This window comes from Acomys minous, assembly GCF_964271855.1.
Source record: "Acomys minous genome assembly, chromosome: 9".
NCBI lineage: Eukaryota > Metazoa > Chordata > Mammalia > Rodentia > Muridae > Acomys > Acomys minous.
Genome location: NC_140490.1, coordinates 40659740 through 40674225, shown reverse-complemented (window position 1 = coordinate 40674225; position 14486 = coordinate 40659740). Strand labels below are relative to the sequence as shown.

At 55.5% G+C, this 14486-nt stretch overlaps 2 protein-coding genes and 1 pseudogene across 4 annotated transcripts in view; 2 read left to right on the top strand and 1 right to left on the bottom strand.

Moving 5' to 3' along the window:
• LOC311605065 (small ribosomal subunit protein uS2-like) overlaps positions 1-14486 on the bottom strand; it is a 986626-nt pseudogene that overhangs the window by 316406 nt on the left and 655734 nt on the right. The gene's annotated exons all lie outside the window — the stretch shown is intronic.
• Positions 1370-4892, top strand: EIF4E1B (eukaryotic translation initiation factor 4E family member 1B). Of its 2 annotated transcripts, XM_084795827.1 has the most exons (7): positions 1370-1481; positions 1751-1938; positions 2200-2295; positions 2853-2916; positions 3511-3624; positions 3749-3888; positions 4363-4892. In XM_084795827.1, the coding sequence occupies exons 1-7, from the start codon at positions 1464-1466 to the stop codon at positions 4475-4477; spliced, it is 735 nt and encodes a 244-aa protein (XP_084651953.1). In that variant the 5' UTR covers positions 1370-1463; the 3' UTR covers positions 4478-4892. The 2 variants fall into 2 exon arrangements, with proteins under 2 accessions (XP_084651953.1, XP_084651954.1); XM_084795828.1 differs by lacking the exon at positions 2200-2295.
• Positions 6334-13592, top strand: TSPAN17 (tetraspanin 17). Its single transcript, XM_084795825.1, has 9 exons — positions 6334-6582; positions 9158-9208; positions 9284-9430; positions 9775-9945; positions 11835-11960; positions 12152-12199; positions 12780-12896; positions 12971-13032; positions 13413-13592. Exons 1-9 carry the CDS (start codon positions 6496-6498, stop codon positions 13447-13449), a joined length of 846 nt encoding a protein of 281 aa, XP_084651951.1. The 5' UTR covers positions 6334-6495; the 3' UTR covers positions 13450-13592.

The following is a 14486-nucleotide window of genomic DNA, read 5'->3' as shown; positions in this document are numbered from 1 at the left end:
AACTCAGGTCCCCAGAATTGGTAGTGAGTGCCTTTACCTGCTGAGCCAGCCCCCAGCAGCCCATTTTCACAAACCTTGCAGCCAATTCTGATCCACGCATAAAAGGCCCACCCCATTGTAAGGCTCAGGTCAGATCCTAGACTTGATCTCCTCCCAGCCTGTGCTTCCGTGGGCTGATGTTCTGTGCAGATCACCAACAGAGCCTTCTTCCCACTAGAGCCCAGCACAGAGGATACATATTAAAGACAGAGAGAGAGAGAGAGAGAGAGAGAGAGAGAGAGAGAGAGAGAGAGAGAGAGAGAGAAGCTGCTGGGGCTGGAACCCTGGGCTGTTTGTCTCCATCCATACACAGGTGCCTGTTCCTGCATGCCAGTACCCGGCCTTGTGCCCCAAGTAGCATAGTGTGGCTAGAGATGTGAGCTGACACCAGTGCATTGTCAGCCTCCTGTTGAGCATCCTATCCTAGTCCTCTGTGAGAGGAGGTAGAGCAACTCTGAGATGATGGGAGGCTGCAAACCTTGGCTTCCTGTCCTCTTCCTACTTGGTTTCCTCCCCTGCACAGTGGGAGCTTTCACCTGATACCCACTGAGTGGGAGCCAGGCCTTACTCTCTGGATGTCACATTATGAGCCAGATTTTGACCTCCTGTTCTGCAGCCGGAGGGAAATGAGGCTCCGTGGGTTCAGTCACGTGGGTCAGCATAGGGACTTAACATGCTGGGTGACTTCTTGACGGGAGGGCAGGAGGGCAGCCCCATAAGGGATGGGGTCCTACAAGGTAGAGGGCCTCTGGGTACCAAACCCTCCAAGTTCTCAAGACAAATAAGGAATGTGCCTTTTAATACAAAAGCCTCCCCAGTCTCTAAACATTAACAAATGGTTACCCTTCTGTTCTGAGGAGACAGGCTCTCTTTCAGCTCAGGCTGGCCTCAGACTCCCTCAGTACTTGAGACTGGCCTTGAACTCGTGAATCCCTCTGCTTCTACCTCCCAGGTGCTAGGGCTACAGGCATGTGCCACCCTGTCCAGTGGTTGCCTCTTCCCAAAACTCAGCTGCTTCTAGAGCCAGGTAAACACCACTAGATAACATCCAGGGCACAAACAGAGTGTGTGGGGGTAGGGGTGGGAGTGTCTGTAAATGTTGCCACTCTGTCACCCTGATGTTTCAAATTCAGGCTTTCTTTAGTAGGTCTCTAAGAGCACTGTAAGAGCCGACCCCAAATATTGACCCTGACTTTCAATTCTCTGAGTTCCGCCCACTGCTTGAGGGCAGGTTTTTCTTAACACAGCTGTGCAGGGTGATGGATGATTTACTTCCAACTGAAGGATTCTGGGAAGTCCCTGTCTCTCCCCCTAACCCCAACTCCTCCACCCACCTGTCTGCCCAGGTGGAACTGGGTTCTTTGGTGGGTTAAAAGCAAGGAGCTGTGGGCCTCTTATTTGCTGGTGGAGCCTTGAGCCTTGTCATGGCCACTTTTGAGGCTGTGAGTCTATCCCATAGCCAGTGACTAGCTGGGGTGAAAAAAGTGGGGAACAGGGGTCAGCCAGGGCTTACAAATCACTTTAGGTTTTGTTTTTGTTTGGTTTTTGAGACAAGGCTTCTCCGTGTAGTCCTGGCTGTCCTGGAACTCACTGTGTTAGAACAAACAGGCCTCGAACTCGGAAGCCTGCCTCTGCTTCCCAAGTGCTGGACTTAAAGGTGTGTGGCACCGCTGTCTGGCTACAGCTCACTCTCAGTCCTTTCTCTGGCCAGATAATCAAAGCTGAGGGTGAAGAGCTGAAGTGCGAGGAGGAGGTGGAGAAAGAAAAGCCACCAGAAGCAGCTGTGGAGATATTCCAAGAAGAAGAAGAAGCCAGAGAACTTCCTGGGTCTCCCAGCAGGAGGGACCACAGGGAAGGCCCACTTGAGGTCCTGGAGGAGCTACACCCCCTGCAGTACAGGTAGGGAAGCCCCTGGGGACACAGTCCTGCTGAGAAGCCAATCTCTGTGACCCTTGGATCCTGCCTTCCACTTGGTGGACTTCCCCCAGTGGAGATTGGAGGTTTAATACCCACTCAGCCAGCCTGTAGAGACAGCTGACTTCCCACACCTTGTGAGGACTGTGTTCCAGATCTTACCTCCTACTTTACAAACTTGTTAGCCCAGGCGCTACAGGCCTTGGACGTGTGGGGGCCTCGACCCTCCTCTCTCCTTCTTCCCAGATGGGTTCTGTGGTTCTTCAAGAACGACCGAAGCCGGGCCTGGCAGGACAACCTGCAGCTTGTTACCACATTTAACACTGTGGAGGACTTCTGGGCGTGAGTGTCTGCCCTCAGGAGCTCTGAGTTGGGGGTCAAAAGCATCCTCACCTGCCACTTTCTCAGAGGCTTGTCAACATTTACTGGGAGCTGGGGTTTGGTAGGTTCTAGCCGGATTGAAAACTTCCTAGGATTTAGGGAGAATCTGGGGCCTGAGGAAAGCAGGAGTGAGGCCTGCTACCCTGGTTTTGTGGCTCTAACCAGGTTCCTACCTCTCTCTAGAAATTTGGCTCAGCCATGGTAAGGATTAGGTCACAACTTTGGCATGTGTGTGCCAAAGAGAGCTGAGAACCCACACTAACCCAGGAAGGAGGCCCAGCAGGAGTGTCCTAATGGTGTAGATAGACTTCTCCAGGCTTTCCTAGTTGGGACAGGTTCCCAGAGAAGGGATTCCTCTGTGTGTGTGTGTGTGTGTGTGTGTGTGTGTGTGTGTGTGTGTGTGTGTGTAGGAGGGTGGGAAGGCCCTGGGAAGAAAGGAAGTGGGTGGTGGGAAGTTAGGGTCAGGTGGACCACATGCTGCAAAGCCTCGGATCTCTGTGTGGGTGGGGTCTTTCCAGGACGTACAGCCATGTCAAGCTGGCCAGTAAGCTCTCTTCGGGCTGTGACTACGCTGTGTTCAAGGTAGGCTCTGGTCAAGGCACTGAATCCTGGGCTCTCCCCTCATGAGTGACCGGGGCGTGGGCCGGTATGGGCGCTTGAGTCTGGAGGAAAGAGGGCCTCAAGGATGGAGCCCAGGTTTTTGGCCTGACTTCTAAGCTAGCATGAACATCAAAATTGCACAGGCTTGCAGTTGGCACGGGGGGTGGGACATGAGGGGGGTGGGGGGCGTTCCTTATCATGTCCAGTCTCATCTTGGAGGTTCTGCCATCGGCTTTGAGAAGTTTCTCCAGGCGTCTTCTGCCCAGCAAGGTTGGGGGACCACACAGCCAAGCCTGGAGTGTCTACCCTAACCCACAGGAGATCTGACCCCCAGGGCACCTTACCCTATTCAGTAAAGGTGACACAGATAAGGTTGCAAAAGGTGGCAACAGTGAGGCTCAGTGGTCTGTGGGATCTTGGAAGGGGCCAGTGTGGGAGGCTGACGGGATGCAGGTAAGAGGAGAGCAGGGCCTAGTTAAGGCCTGGGTGCAGCGCAGACAGGGCAGTATGCAGAGAGAGCTTGGTGGCCGCTTCCCTCTAAACAAAGGGAGGCAGTCGATTTGCCCTTCCTCACAGGAAGGCATCCAGCCCATGTGGGAAGACAACAGAAACAAGCGGGGTGGCCGCTGGCTGCTCAGTCTTGCCAAGCAACAGCGCTACACGGAACTGGACCGCCTGTGGCTGGAGACAGTGAGTGGTGGGAGGGGGAGGGGAGGGGGCGCCGGGGTGGGCCTTGAGGAGGGCAGTGGCTTCCAAGCTGATGGAGTGGGCTGCATCCGAGCTGGGACACTTACTGCTCCTTTTTCGGGCCCAGCTGCTGTGTCTGCTGGGGGACAGTTTTGAGCAACACAGCGCAGAAGTGTGTGGAGCCGTTGTCAACATCCGCAGCAAGGGGGACAAGATTGCAGTGTGGACAAGTGAAGCAGAGGACCAAGAGGGGGTGCTGCACATTGGGTGAGGGCCCCCTCCGCACGGTCCTGGGGGCGGGGGTGCCGCAAGAGAGACCTCTGGAAATGTCTACACTGCCTCTGACCTGTATAAAAGAAGTAGGATTTTTTAAAAATTTAAATGGTCCTTTTAATTTAAAGGGACTCCTTTTTTTCCCTTTATTATGTATACAGTGTTTTGCATGCATGTACCCCCGATGCCAGAAGAGGGCACCTGATCGCACTGTAGATGGTTGTAAGCCACCATGTGGTTGCTGGGAATCGAACTCAGGACCTTTGGAAGAGCAGCCAGTGCTCTTAATCTCTGAGCCATCTCTCCAGCCCCTAGGAGTAGGAATTTATACCCTAACCACAAAGGGTTCTACTATGGGTACTGGTCTCATGTCTGAGTAAAAACATGCAAGACAGGCGAGGCTGAGGCTGAACAAAAGAACTGGGCCTAGGTTATGCCTGCCATCTTTTACTTTGTCCCCGACTCCAGACATGTATACAAAGAGCACCTGGGCCTCTCTACGAAGACCGTCATTGGCTACCAAGCCCATGCAGACACTGCAGCCAAGAGCAACTCTTTAGCCAAGAACAAGTTTGTGGTGTGAGGCAGCTTCAGCCAGCATTCTTGGGGTCTCCCTCTTACTGTTGTTTGGCATGCAGGGAAGACTGCCCTATGGATCCTGGGGCAGGGTTTGGGGTGGGGGCGGACAGCCTGGTTCTTTACCTGTCTTGGAACGTATACAAGCGCGGCCCCTTAGATAAAGTCTCACTATGTTGCCCAGGTTGGCCTCTCATTTCTGGGCTTAAGCCATCCTCCTGCTTTAGACCATCTAACTGGGATTGCAGGAGCTCACCGTTGGGCCTGGATTCCTAATACTTTCCTTTGACATTTGTTGGGCCCAGGCCTGGTGGCAGAAGGCCAGTATTTGTAAGCCACACTCAATCCCTAGCTCTGCATGTGGCCATTTGGCAAAGGCAGGGTGAAGCAAAGTCTCAGGTCAACCCTGCCAAACGAGGATGGGAGAATCCTGTCCCTGCCCGGGAAGGGGACTGACTGGGTGGCCCGAGGCAGGCTCTTCTGTCCTGGGCGAAGGGCTCCAGGCCACTGATATTAGTTCTCCGTGAGCACTGCTTACCCCTCATCGGAATCGGATCTGTAGTTTCGGTGCTCATCACATTGGTCCCTTCCCTAGGCCAATTGTGACTTGCTGGTCCGCCCCCCCCCCCCCACCTCAGGTACTAGAGTGGGTTAGAGGGAAACCATGGCGTTTGTGTGAAGACAGATGGACACTAGGGCCTGAGAATGCCCTGCACAGCCCTCGCATCTGAAGGCAGTCCCGTGGGTTCTGTGTGGCCTCCTGCCTTAGGAGGGGGCTGAGGTGGAGGGACGGCTAAACCTTAACACCATGAGGAAATTCCGGTGGTGGTTGGGGCTCACCATGGTTTTGTTAGAAGGGGTCCACTTGAGGCTGATGATGCTTAAGGGCCCTTTTGCATTTGTCCTAAATACTTTGGAATAAACTTGGCATCTTAAGTATTTAAGATCCCGGCTTCCCTGGGGATCGGCCCTGTCTTGCTTCAAAAGGACTCTTAGGAGTCCCAGGTAGCAAGGAAACCAGAGAAAGTCCCAAGCTGGTATGGGACAGGGGCTACCTTAGGAATAGGCAAACCGGAACAGGCATGGCACTCCAGCCCCAGATCTTCATGCATTCATATTCAACTCCACTGTGTTTTAGATGCATGGCTGTGTTCACTGGTCCCGCCATCCCCAACTGCTCATTCCTGGGGATTGACTCCACTGGTTCTTGAGCCTTTAGACTTGAGCTCTAGGGCCTTCACACTTGGGTCATCAGCGCTGCCAGTTGGCTCATCTGGGGCCTCTGGAGACTTGGGGAGCTTGCTGAGATGGGGGCGGGAGATGAGGAGTGAGGGCTCCTCAGAGGTGGAATTGCAAGAGGTTAGTTGACTGTGGCTGAGGGTGTAGCCAACTCTTGGACAAGAAGCAGGGTCTTGGGGAGGAGCGAGACCACTCCAGGGGAGGGGTGTAGATAAGGGGAGCGATGTGTGGGGTGTGGCTCCAAGGAAGCGGAACAAGGCTCAGAACTGATGCTGAGTAGGGTGGAGCTCCAGGACTGAGGCCAGTTGGGGGCGGAGTCTAGAGCGGATCGGAGGCGGGGCCAGGAGAACAGGCTGTCTGGGAGCAGGGTCTTGGGCGGGGCATGGGCGCGGCTGCGGGAGGACGACTGCTTAGCATTGGCGGACCTTGAAAGGATTAAATCCGGCCAGGGGCGGAGTTGTGGGCATAGGCAGGGCTCTGGGAAACTGAACCTGGCTGGGGCAAGGCATGGGCGGAGCTTCAAGAAGATTGAGCTCTGCTGAGGAGGGGCGTGGGCTGGCTCTGTGGGCGTGGCCAGGCCGCTGTTGGGAGGCGGGGTCGGATCAGAGCACCGCACTCCGGGCGTGGCGGTCTGAGAGCCGGGGGCGGTGCCAGGGCGGGCGGGGCGGCCGGCTTGCTGTGTGGCCTTGGCCATGAAGCCGCAGCCGCCGGGCTAGGCCTGGGGCGGCTCCAGGCCTGGGCCGGTCCTCCGGCTCCGGTTCGCGGGGCGGCGCGTGGCCGCTCACCATGCCCGGCAAGCACCAGCATTTCCAGGACCCTGAGGTCGGCTGCTGCGGGAAATACTTCCTGTTTGGTTTCAACATTGTCTTCTGGGTGAGCGCGGGGTCGGCTTCACTCCCTGCGCTGAGGATGGGGGCTAGGGAGTCTCAGTTTTTGATGAGGGAGACCGGAGACTGTCCCTTTCCCCCTCCACCCCGATTCCCAGTCCCCAAGAACTACTCTGGAGAGCTACTGGGATTGCTGGGGGGCGGGACCCAGTCTCAGCAGGGGGGTGTTGAGTCTTTCTTTATAGCCCCAAGTTTGGGTGAAAAAGGGGGCGGTGTTTGCCAGAAGACTGCAGGGGCGCGGTAGTTGCAGGACCAGCCCCGCCCCGCCTCCTGGCCACTCCGGCTCCCAGCGTGGTGCGTGAGGTTCACCGAGTCTACCTTACAGACGCTCAGAAGCTTGAGAGCCAGGAAGGCAGGAAGTGGCAAAAGCCAAGGCCTCTGCCTCCGCAGGGAGAGGAGCTCCAGTTGAGAGCTGGGAGCTGTCCCTTGGGAACAGAATTTAGCATTCCATAGCTGACCGAGCAGAGGGCTCCCTCCCAGAGTGGCATCTGTGTCCTGGCCCTGCCAAGTCATCTTTCTCTTCTCCCTCCCCCATCCTATCGCCAAAGCGGGCTCTGCACGCTCTCCTTCACCCCAGGCCTTTCCAACTTGTATTCAGCAGGAACCAGTGCCTCTGTTCTCCACCCACGAGCTGCTTGCTGGTTTTGCCCTGTAGTGGGTGTCCTTGGATCTCAAAAGTCTTCTGTTCTGGAGAGAGTGGGCAGCTGCAGGGAGCACTGGCCAGAGTGTAGCCGGCCTTGTCCAGAGCTTTTGGGCAAGCCACCTTTATTATCTGGACCTTAGCTTTCCAGCCTAGGTGGGGTGGTATTAGAGTTTGTCCTTCTGGACTGTTAGGTTAAAAAAGGGCTTCTGTTGTAGAGACAGAGTCTTAACTGTAGCCCATCCTGGCCTGGTATTTGCTACAGTTTTCCTGTCTGAGCTTCCTGAGTGCTGGGATTACAGGTGTGAGCTATCACACCCAGTTTCACTTTAAATGAGTTCTAATGAGGCACCTTCTCCTAACTACCTTATTATTATCTGCAGTTTACAGATAGGGGACTGAAGGAATAGACACCAAGAGGTTAAAGTTATTCGTATAGAGTGACAGATGATTATCGGTGGGTGGAGCTAAGTCAGGGCAGCAAGCTCAAGTAACTCTGTGTGTGTGTGTGTGTGTGTGTGTGTGTGTGTGTGTGTGTGTATACATGACAACAAGGTGGGCAGGGACAGGAGACTGAGGCTGTGTGTTTGGCCAGCAGGGGCAGTCAGGGCTTCAGTTGTAGCTGCAGGTGGGTGTATGACAGGGTGACCCGGAGATGGGAAGGGGTCTGGGTCCTTGAATTCCTCATGATCCACCTCCCAAGTGCGGGGATTATGGGTCTGTGCCTCTCTGCTTGGCTCTACCTATGCCATCTGGATGCCAGCTACGGACTCCTCAGCTGGGCAGCCTGTGCTCCTGATGTCACCTTAATCTTTCTCATTATCTGGCCTCACTTCCTGGCTTGGAGAGGCCTGATTGTCAAGGCCAGCCACCCTTTGGTCCCTGACCCCACCCACCACCCACCACCCATCCTTCCCGTCCCTGGCTGTACCCTCCCTGGAAATGCCTCCTTATGCTGGGTATGGGGGTGTACAGCCAAATACCACATTGTCTGCCTCATCCCATCTGAGGTACCTCATGTTCGGACAAGAGACCAGCCAATGTTTTGTTTTCCCTAAACCCCTCCTTCTTCACCCCTACCCCATTCCTCCTCCCGCTCCTCCGTCTCCCTCTGCCCCTATCTTTGCCCTCCACCCCGGGTTTCAACCTCAGCCTCCTCCCCTCCTCCTTCTCCACAGTCACTTTCAGCTTGCACGGGACACTGGCAATGTCACTGACCGTCACATCCACACCTCACCCCTCCTTCTCTCTCAGACACCTTGGTGTCCCAAGCACTGCCAGCTCTCTGAGCACCTGAGAGAACGGGGCCGGCGCTGCTGGTGGCCCTCGTGTTGCTCACCCCTGCACAGTGGAAAGACTGAGCATAAGCAGACATCCAGGCGGCTAGAGAAGGTGGGAGGCGGCTGGGGTTAGAGTGGCAAGGAGGAGTGAGAGGGGGCAAAGGGTTCCAGGTAGAGCGTTCAGAAAATGGCCTGCAGTCATCGTCAGGTACACAGTGATGAGGTGAAGGATAGCCTTGGCTACACGGAGACCCTGTCTCAAAACCAAACAAAACCCACCAAAAAAACAAAAGGCACAAGAACCCCTGAGGCCAGAGGCTTCTTGAGGCTGGCTGGGGCCTCCCAGCAGAATTACGCTCTATGTTGAGAGACCCCTTGAAGAGTGCAGGAAGGGGCAGATGTCCAGCCTGAGGCTTGAGGTGGCTTCAGGCCCCTCCAGCTGCTCTGTGGGACTGAAAGGTGTCTGTGGTAGATGCACCACTAAGTCCCATTCACGGCCTTGGGGGTGGGGGTGGGGTGGGGAGGGCTTCTCCCTCAGCTTCCTGATGGCCAAAGATGGGGGTGGGGGTGGGAGGTGGGGGTGGGAGGAAGAGCCCTGGTGCTGGTGTCCAGCCCGGAACAGGATCCTGCTTCTTTTGCAGGTACTGGGAGCCCTGTTCCTAGCCATCGGCCTCTGGGCTTGGGGTGAGAAGGTAAGAGAGTGGCGCTGCCCAGCGGGGAGGTGGAAGAGCAGACACTCCCTCACACTTGTCTCCTCCCTGGCGCAGGGCGTTCTCTCCAACATCTCGGCGCTGACAGATCTAGGTGGTCTTGACCCTGTGTGGCTGTTTGTGGTGGTTGGGGGTGTCATGTCGGTGCTGGGCTTCGCCGGCTGCATTGGAGCCCTGCGGGAAAACACCTTCCTGCTCAAGTTTGTAAGTCTCTCTCTCCCGCAGATCCACGGGAGAACCCTAACCTCTTCCCGTTCAGTTCTTGCCTAGTCATGGTGACCAGACAAGAGACAGGTAGAACCACAGTCTTTTATCAGCATAAAACAGTACTAAAGGGCAGAAAGGAAGCTCAGTGGTCCAGCATTCGCCTAGCACACACAGGGCTGTGGGTCCACCCTGCAGGGCTGGGAGGGGGCAGCAGGCAACAGTAGAGGGTAGAGACTGGAGATGGTGGCTCCCTTGGGTCTTAGCAGTAGTGGGGAGACCCGCCCTGTCCACAGGAGCCACGCCTCTCCCCAGTGCCTACCATCTGTGTGCCCCCAACCCAGTTCTCTGTGTTCCTGGGCCTCATCTTCTTCCTGGAGCTGGCGGCAGGCATCCTGGCCTTTGTCTTCAAGGACTGGATCCGAGACCAGCTTAATCTCTTCATCAACAGCAATGTCAAAGCCTACCGGGATGATATTGACCTCCAGAACCTTATCGACTTTGCTCAGGAATACGTGAGTATCCATCAAGGGCCCCATGCAAGGTGATGTCTCTGATGGGTCCACGAGAGAGGAAGCAAGTTCTGTGCGTGCGTGGACCGCTTCTCCTGCCCTGGCCAGCAGATGCCAGCGAAGGACCCCGGGAGAGCCGCTGGTTAGAAGCCAGCTCTGCTCATTCTCTGGGCTTCCTCGTGCCTATAGGGACACACACGTGTGACACCGTGGCCAGAGAAGGAAATGGAACATGCAGTGCAGAGCTTTCTTTCTACTCAGTCTGGGCTCAGAGTATCTGTTGGGGCTATGTTCCTGAGGCCCCTTGACTGTGCCCCAAATTTTGTACAATATTAACCTGCCAGCTCTCTCCTCATTCAGCTGCTTAGGTTTGGTGACAGGGGCCACTCTTGAGAAATGCATTGCTGCATGGTTTTTGTCCCCGTGCAGACATCTGAGCAAAATCTAGCGACATAGTTGCTTAGGTTCTTTTTTTCAGTTTTATTTATTTTGTGTCTATGGATGTTTTGCCTGCACATATATGTGTATGTGCACCATATGTGTACCTGGTGCCCTAAGAAGCCAGAAAGGGCGTTGGATCCCCAGAACTGGAGTCACAGACAGTAGTGGCTGCCGTGTTGGTGCTGGGAATTGAACCTGGGACTTCAGGAAGAGCAGCCAGTGCTCATAACCACCAGTCCATCTCTCTCCAGCCCAGCATGGTTGCTCATTTTCATCAAGCATCGTGTGCTCTGTCTATAATTGCAACTTCTGTACTTAACAGCCACGGAAACCGTTACCACCTGGACATTCCAGTCCACACCCCGTCACACCCCGTCATACGCCAAGATTAGGCGCTGGGGCTGCAGAGCAGTTCTGTGGCCTGCAGTTCCTGTGCGTTTCCTTTCTCTGCTCAGTATGGAACTGGGACAGGCCTGGCATATGCCGGGGAGATTCAATGTTTTTAAAATGTGCAGCCTGTTCTCTTCGTGATGGCGGTGTGGTAGGAGATGACAGTGAACTTACAAAACGGGGCATATGGGGGGCGGGGTGATGCAGAGAGGCAGGAGGAGAGAGTATCCTGTGACAAGGGCTGAAATAGAGAAAGTGGGGAGGGAGTCTCCGAATGGTGACCTTGCTGCCTCCCTGAGGAGGGTCAGGAGTGGGTGGGTGGAGGACAGGACGGTACTCCAGCAGGGGCAGCAGGCACTTAGCTGGGGCTGGGGCAGATGCTGGCTCAGCTGTGTCTGAGACCTGCACACACAGCCCCGGGGCCAGGCATCAAGCCCCTGGCTCCGCTCACAGGGCCGGTGTCTGCCACTAGAGCCGAGTCTTGCTCATCCTGGATGTTTCCCAGGCCTCCTAGCCAGCTTCTCAGCAGCTGGTGTAGCTTGCTTAGGGCTCTGCACTGTCACACCCTATTCCTCTTGCACTGCAGGCTTGGCCTTGCCATGGCCACATCTGGGAGGGCTAGCAAGCATGTTCTGGGGAGGCGGAGGGGCTCCAGCGTGGTGCCAGCAGGCGTCTGTGGGGTGGGCTGGAATGGGAAAGGGGCAAGAAGAGAAAGCTGGCTGGGGTCCCTCTCCTGTCTCTGCATTGAGGTTTTGGCAAAATCTCTGGGGCGAGTGTGGAGACACCCAGGGCAGACCTGAGAGTCTGGAGCACCTCTGTCTCCTCAGGGAGGTCCGTGAGGAAGCCACAACCTTCAACCCAGTGTCTCTCGCCTCTCAGGGTCTCCCAACTACTCTGGTTCCTATGAGTTCAGGCCTATTTGCTGGGGGAATGGGAATTGCCCTCCCAGCCAGCCAGCCCTCTTTTTCGGGTTTGCCCCAAACAGGGTGGGTGAGGCTCTCAGGTTGGGCCTGGTTGCCAGTGGTGTACCCCTTCACCCCCAGAATTCTTCTCTCCCCCAGTGGTCTTGCTGTGGAGCCCGAGGACCCAATGACTGGAACCTCAATATCTACTTCAACTGCACTGACTTGAACCCAAGCCGAGAGCGCTGTGGGGTGCCCTTTTCCTGCTGTGTTAGGGATCCTGCGGTGAGTGGGGCCCCCCGGGAGGAGGCAGGCTCCCTCAGCAGTAGGAAGTGCATGGCAGTGTGCTCAGATGTCCATAAGCGAGTTGAGAAGTCTGGCAAAACCCAGGCTTCCATTTGCTTTTTTGTGAAGGAGGGGCCTTATCGACCATGGGTGTTCCCTTAGCATATTGCTAATGGCCTGTCTCCCCACAGGAAGATGTCCTCAATACCCAGTGTGGCTATGACATCCGACTCAAGCTGGTGAGGGGGGTGGGGACAGGGTTGAGGGTAGCCTGGAATACAAGGGTGACATGGGGGCTCTCATAAGCTCCTTTTGGAAGGTCTAAGGGCTTCTGTGAGGGTGGATCTGACCCTGGGTGGGTCTAAGGTGTTGGGTTGCTCATTTCTCCTCTGCGGTGCACCTGCTGTGGTTGGCATTTTGCTCTGGACCTTGGTGGATCCAGTGTTAATGCATTGTCTCTGCACTCAAAGAGTGGAGGGAGAAAACCAGTCAACTTGCAGACACATTAATACAGACATTCATGAGACAGTTGGGCTGAGGACTTGGAAGGTAGATAGGTTGGGCTTGGGGTCAGGGGCACCCCTTCAGAGCAGACGGGTTGGGTTTGGGGTCAGGGGCACCCCTTCAGAGCAGACAGCCAGGCTAAGACCCAGAGGAGGAGGCATCTGTGCAAAGGCCCTATCTATGGCGGAATTCCAGGAGACAGACACTGCTGGGGAGGGCGCTGGGGTGGGATGGGCTTGGCAAGGTGCAAGAGGGAAGATCTGAGCTGAGGCCCACAGTGGCAGGCAGGCTGAGCCTGGTCCTCTGTGCCCTCAGGAGCTTGAACAGCAGGGCTCCATCTACACCAAAGGCTGTGTGGGCCAGTTTGAGAAGTGGCTGCAAGACAACCTGATTGTGGTGGCCGGGGTCTTGGTGGGCATCGCGCTCCTCCAGGTACAGCCTTGGCTCACACACCCACCTCCTGCCCGAAGCTGTCCGCTCTTCCTCACCTGCTCTCTGTCTTACAGATATTTGGCATCTGCTTGGCCCAGAACCTCGTGAGTGACATCAAGGCAGTGAAGGCCAACTGGTGAGGCTGCCAGGGGTGACGGCCACATGCCTGGCCTAATAGACCTCTCTAGGGGGGGTCTCCTAGGACACTCTGCTTCTCTCACAATGGCAAGGCCTGTGGGGCATCTGTTATGACCTGAGCCCTGAGGCTTTGTGAGCACGGTGCTTATTATCCCCCTGAGGAAGCCACTGGGGCAGTACTGAGACTGTTTCCCACAGGGCTGTGGGGGGTGTGTGTGTGTGAGTACATGCGTGTATGCTCATAAATGTGCCTGGAGTCATCACCCCAATACTGTGAGGTGGTGTTCCTTCCAGAGCTCCAGGGGAGATGTAGCCAGGAGGGTAGGGTACGCCCTGTGTCCCCTAGTCTACTGTGCGATGCATCTGTGTGTGGCTTAGGAGCCTGCTGTCTCAGACCTCTCCATACTCGCCGTGACCTTGAGCCTGCCAGGAGCCCGCCTTGCCCTCAGCGTCACAGCCTCTGAAACGAGTCCAAGAATTTTCTCTCTCTCGCTTGCCTCTCAGGATCACACATGGTGATGGCTACAAACTACTCAATAAACAACACTTTGAAAAACAGTGGGTTATGCTCACCATCTCTGAAGGTTCTGTTGGCAGCAGGGCCTCTACAGAGCTCTCCGGTGAGGGCCCTGGCCTGAACCCAACCTCCCACCTAGTTCTCATAGGTCTGGGTAGATGATGCACTTGAAACAGCCTTTTAAAAATTTTTTTTTTGAGACACGTTTTCTCTGTGTACCCCTGGCTGTCTTGGACTCACTTTGTAGACCAAGCTGGCCTTAAACTCACAGCGATCTCTGTTTCCCAAGTGCTGGGATTAAAGGTGGGTGCCACCATGCCCGACTTAAATGGGTTTTAAATGGGCCAAATCTGCTTCTGAAAATGACTGGCCACACCAGATTTTTGTTTTGTTTTGTTTTGGTTTTGGTTTTCAAGACAGGGTTTCTCTGTGTAGCCTTGGCTGTCCTGGACTCTCTTTGTAGACCAGGCTGGCCTCGAACTCACAGAGATCCACCTGCCTCTGCCTCCCAAGTGCTGGGATTAAAGGCGTGCGCCACCGGCCGGCCCCACCAGCTTTTTAGTGTCCTAGTCATCTACAGCGGGGCATAGAGGCGTCCTACCTGATCTGTTCTCTGTACCTGACCCCTGACAGCTGAGATCTGACCGTTCCAACCTCTGTGCATTATTCCCGGCATACACCTCAAGGCTGCTATGTCTCAGCCTCAAAAAGACATAAAGACATGAAGAATGGGACCCCGGAGATCACTTCTAAGAGGACAGAGCCTGGTGGGTCCTAGCTGTGCGGGGGGCTGAGGCGGGTGTCAGGATGCCCGTGAGAGTGGCTGGCGTGGTGGGGGGAGGGCAAGAGGATTGTACATTGGCAGTGCCTGGGAGCCCTGTCTTGGTATCCATGAGTGTGAAGTGGGTAGGTTTTGGAGTCCATCAGTGGTTGGT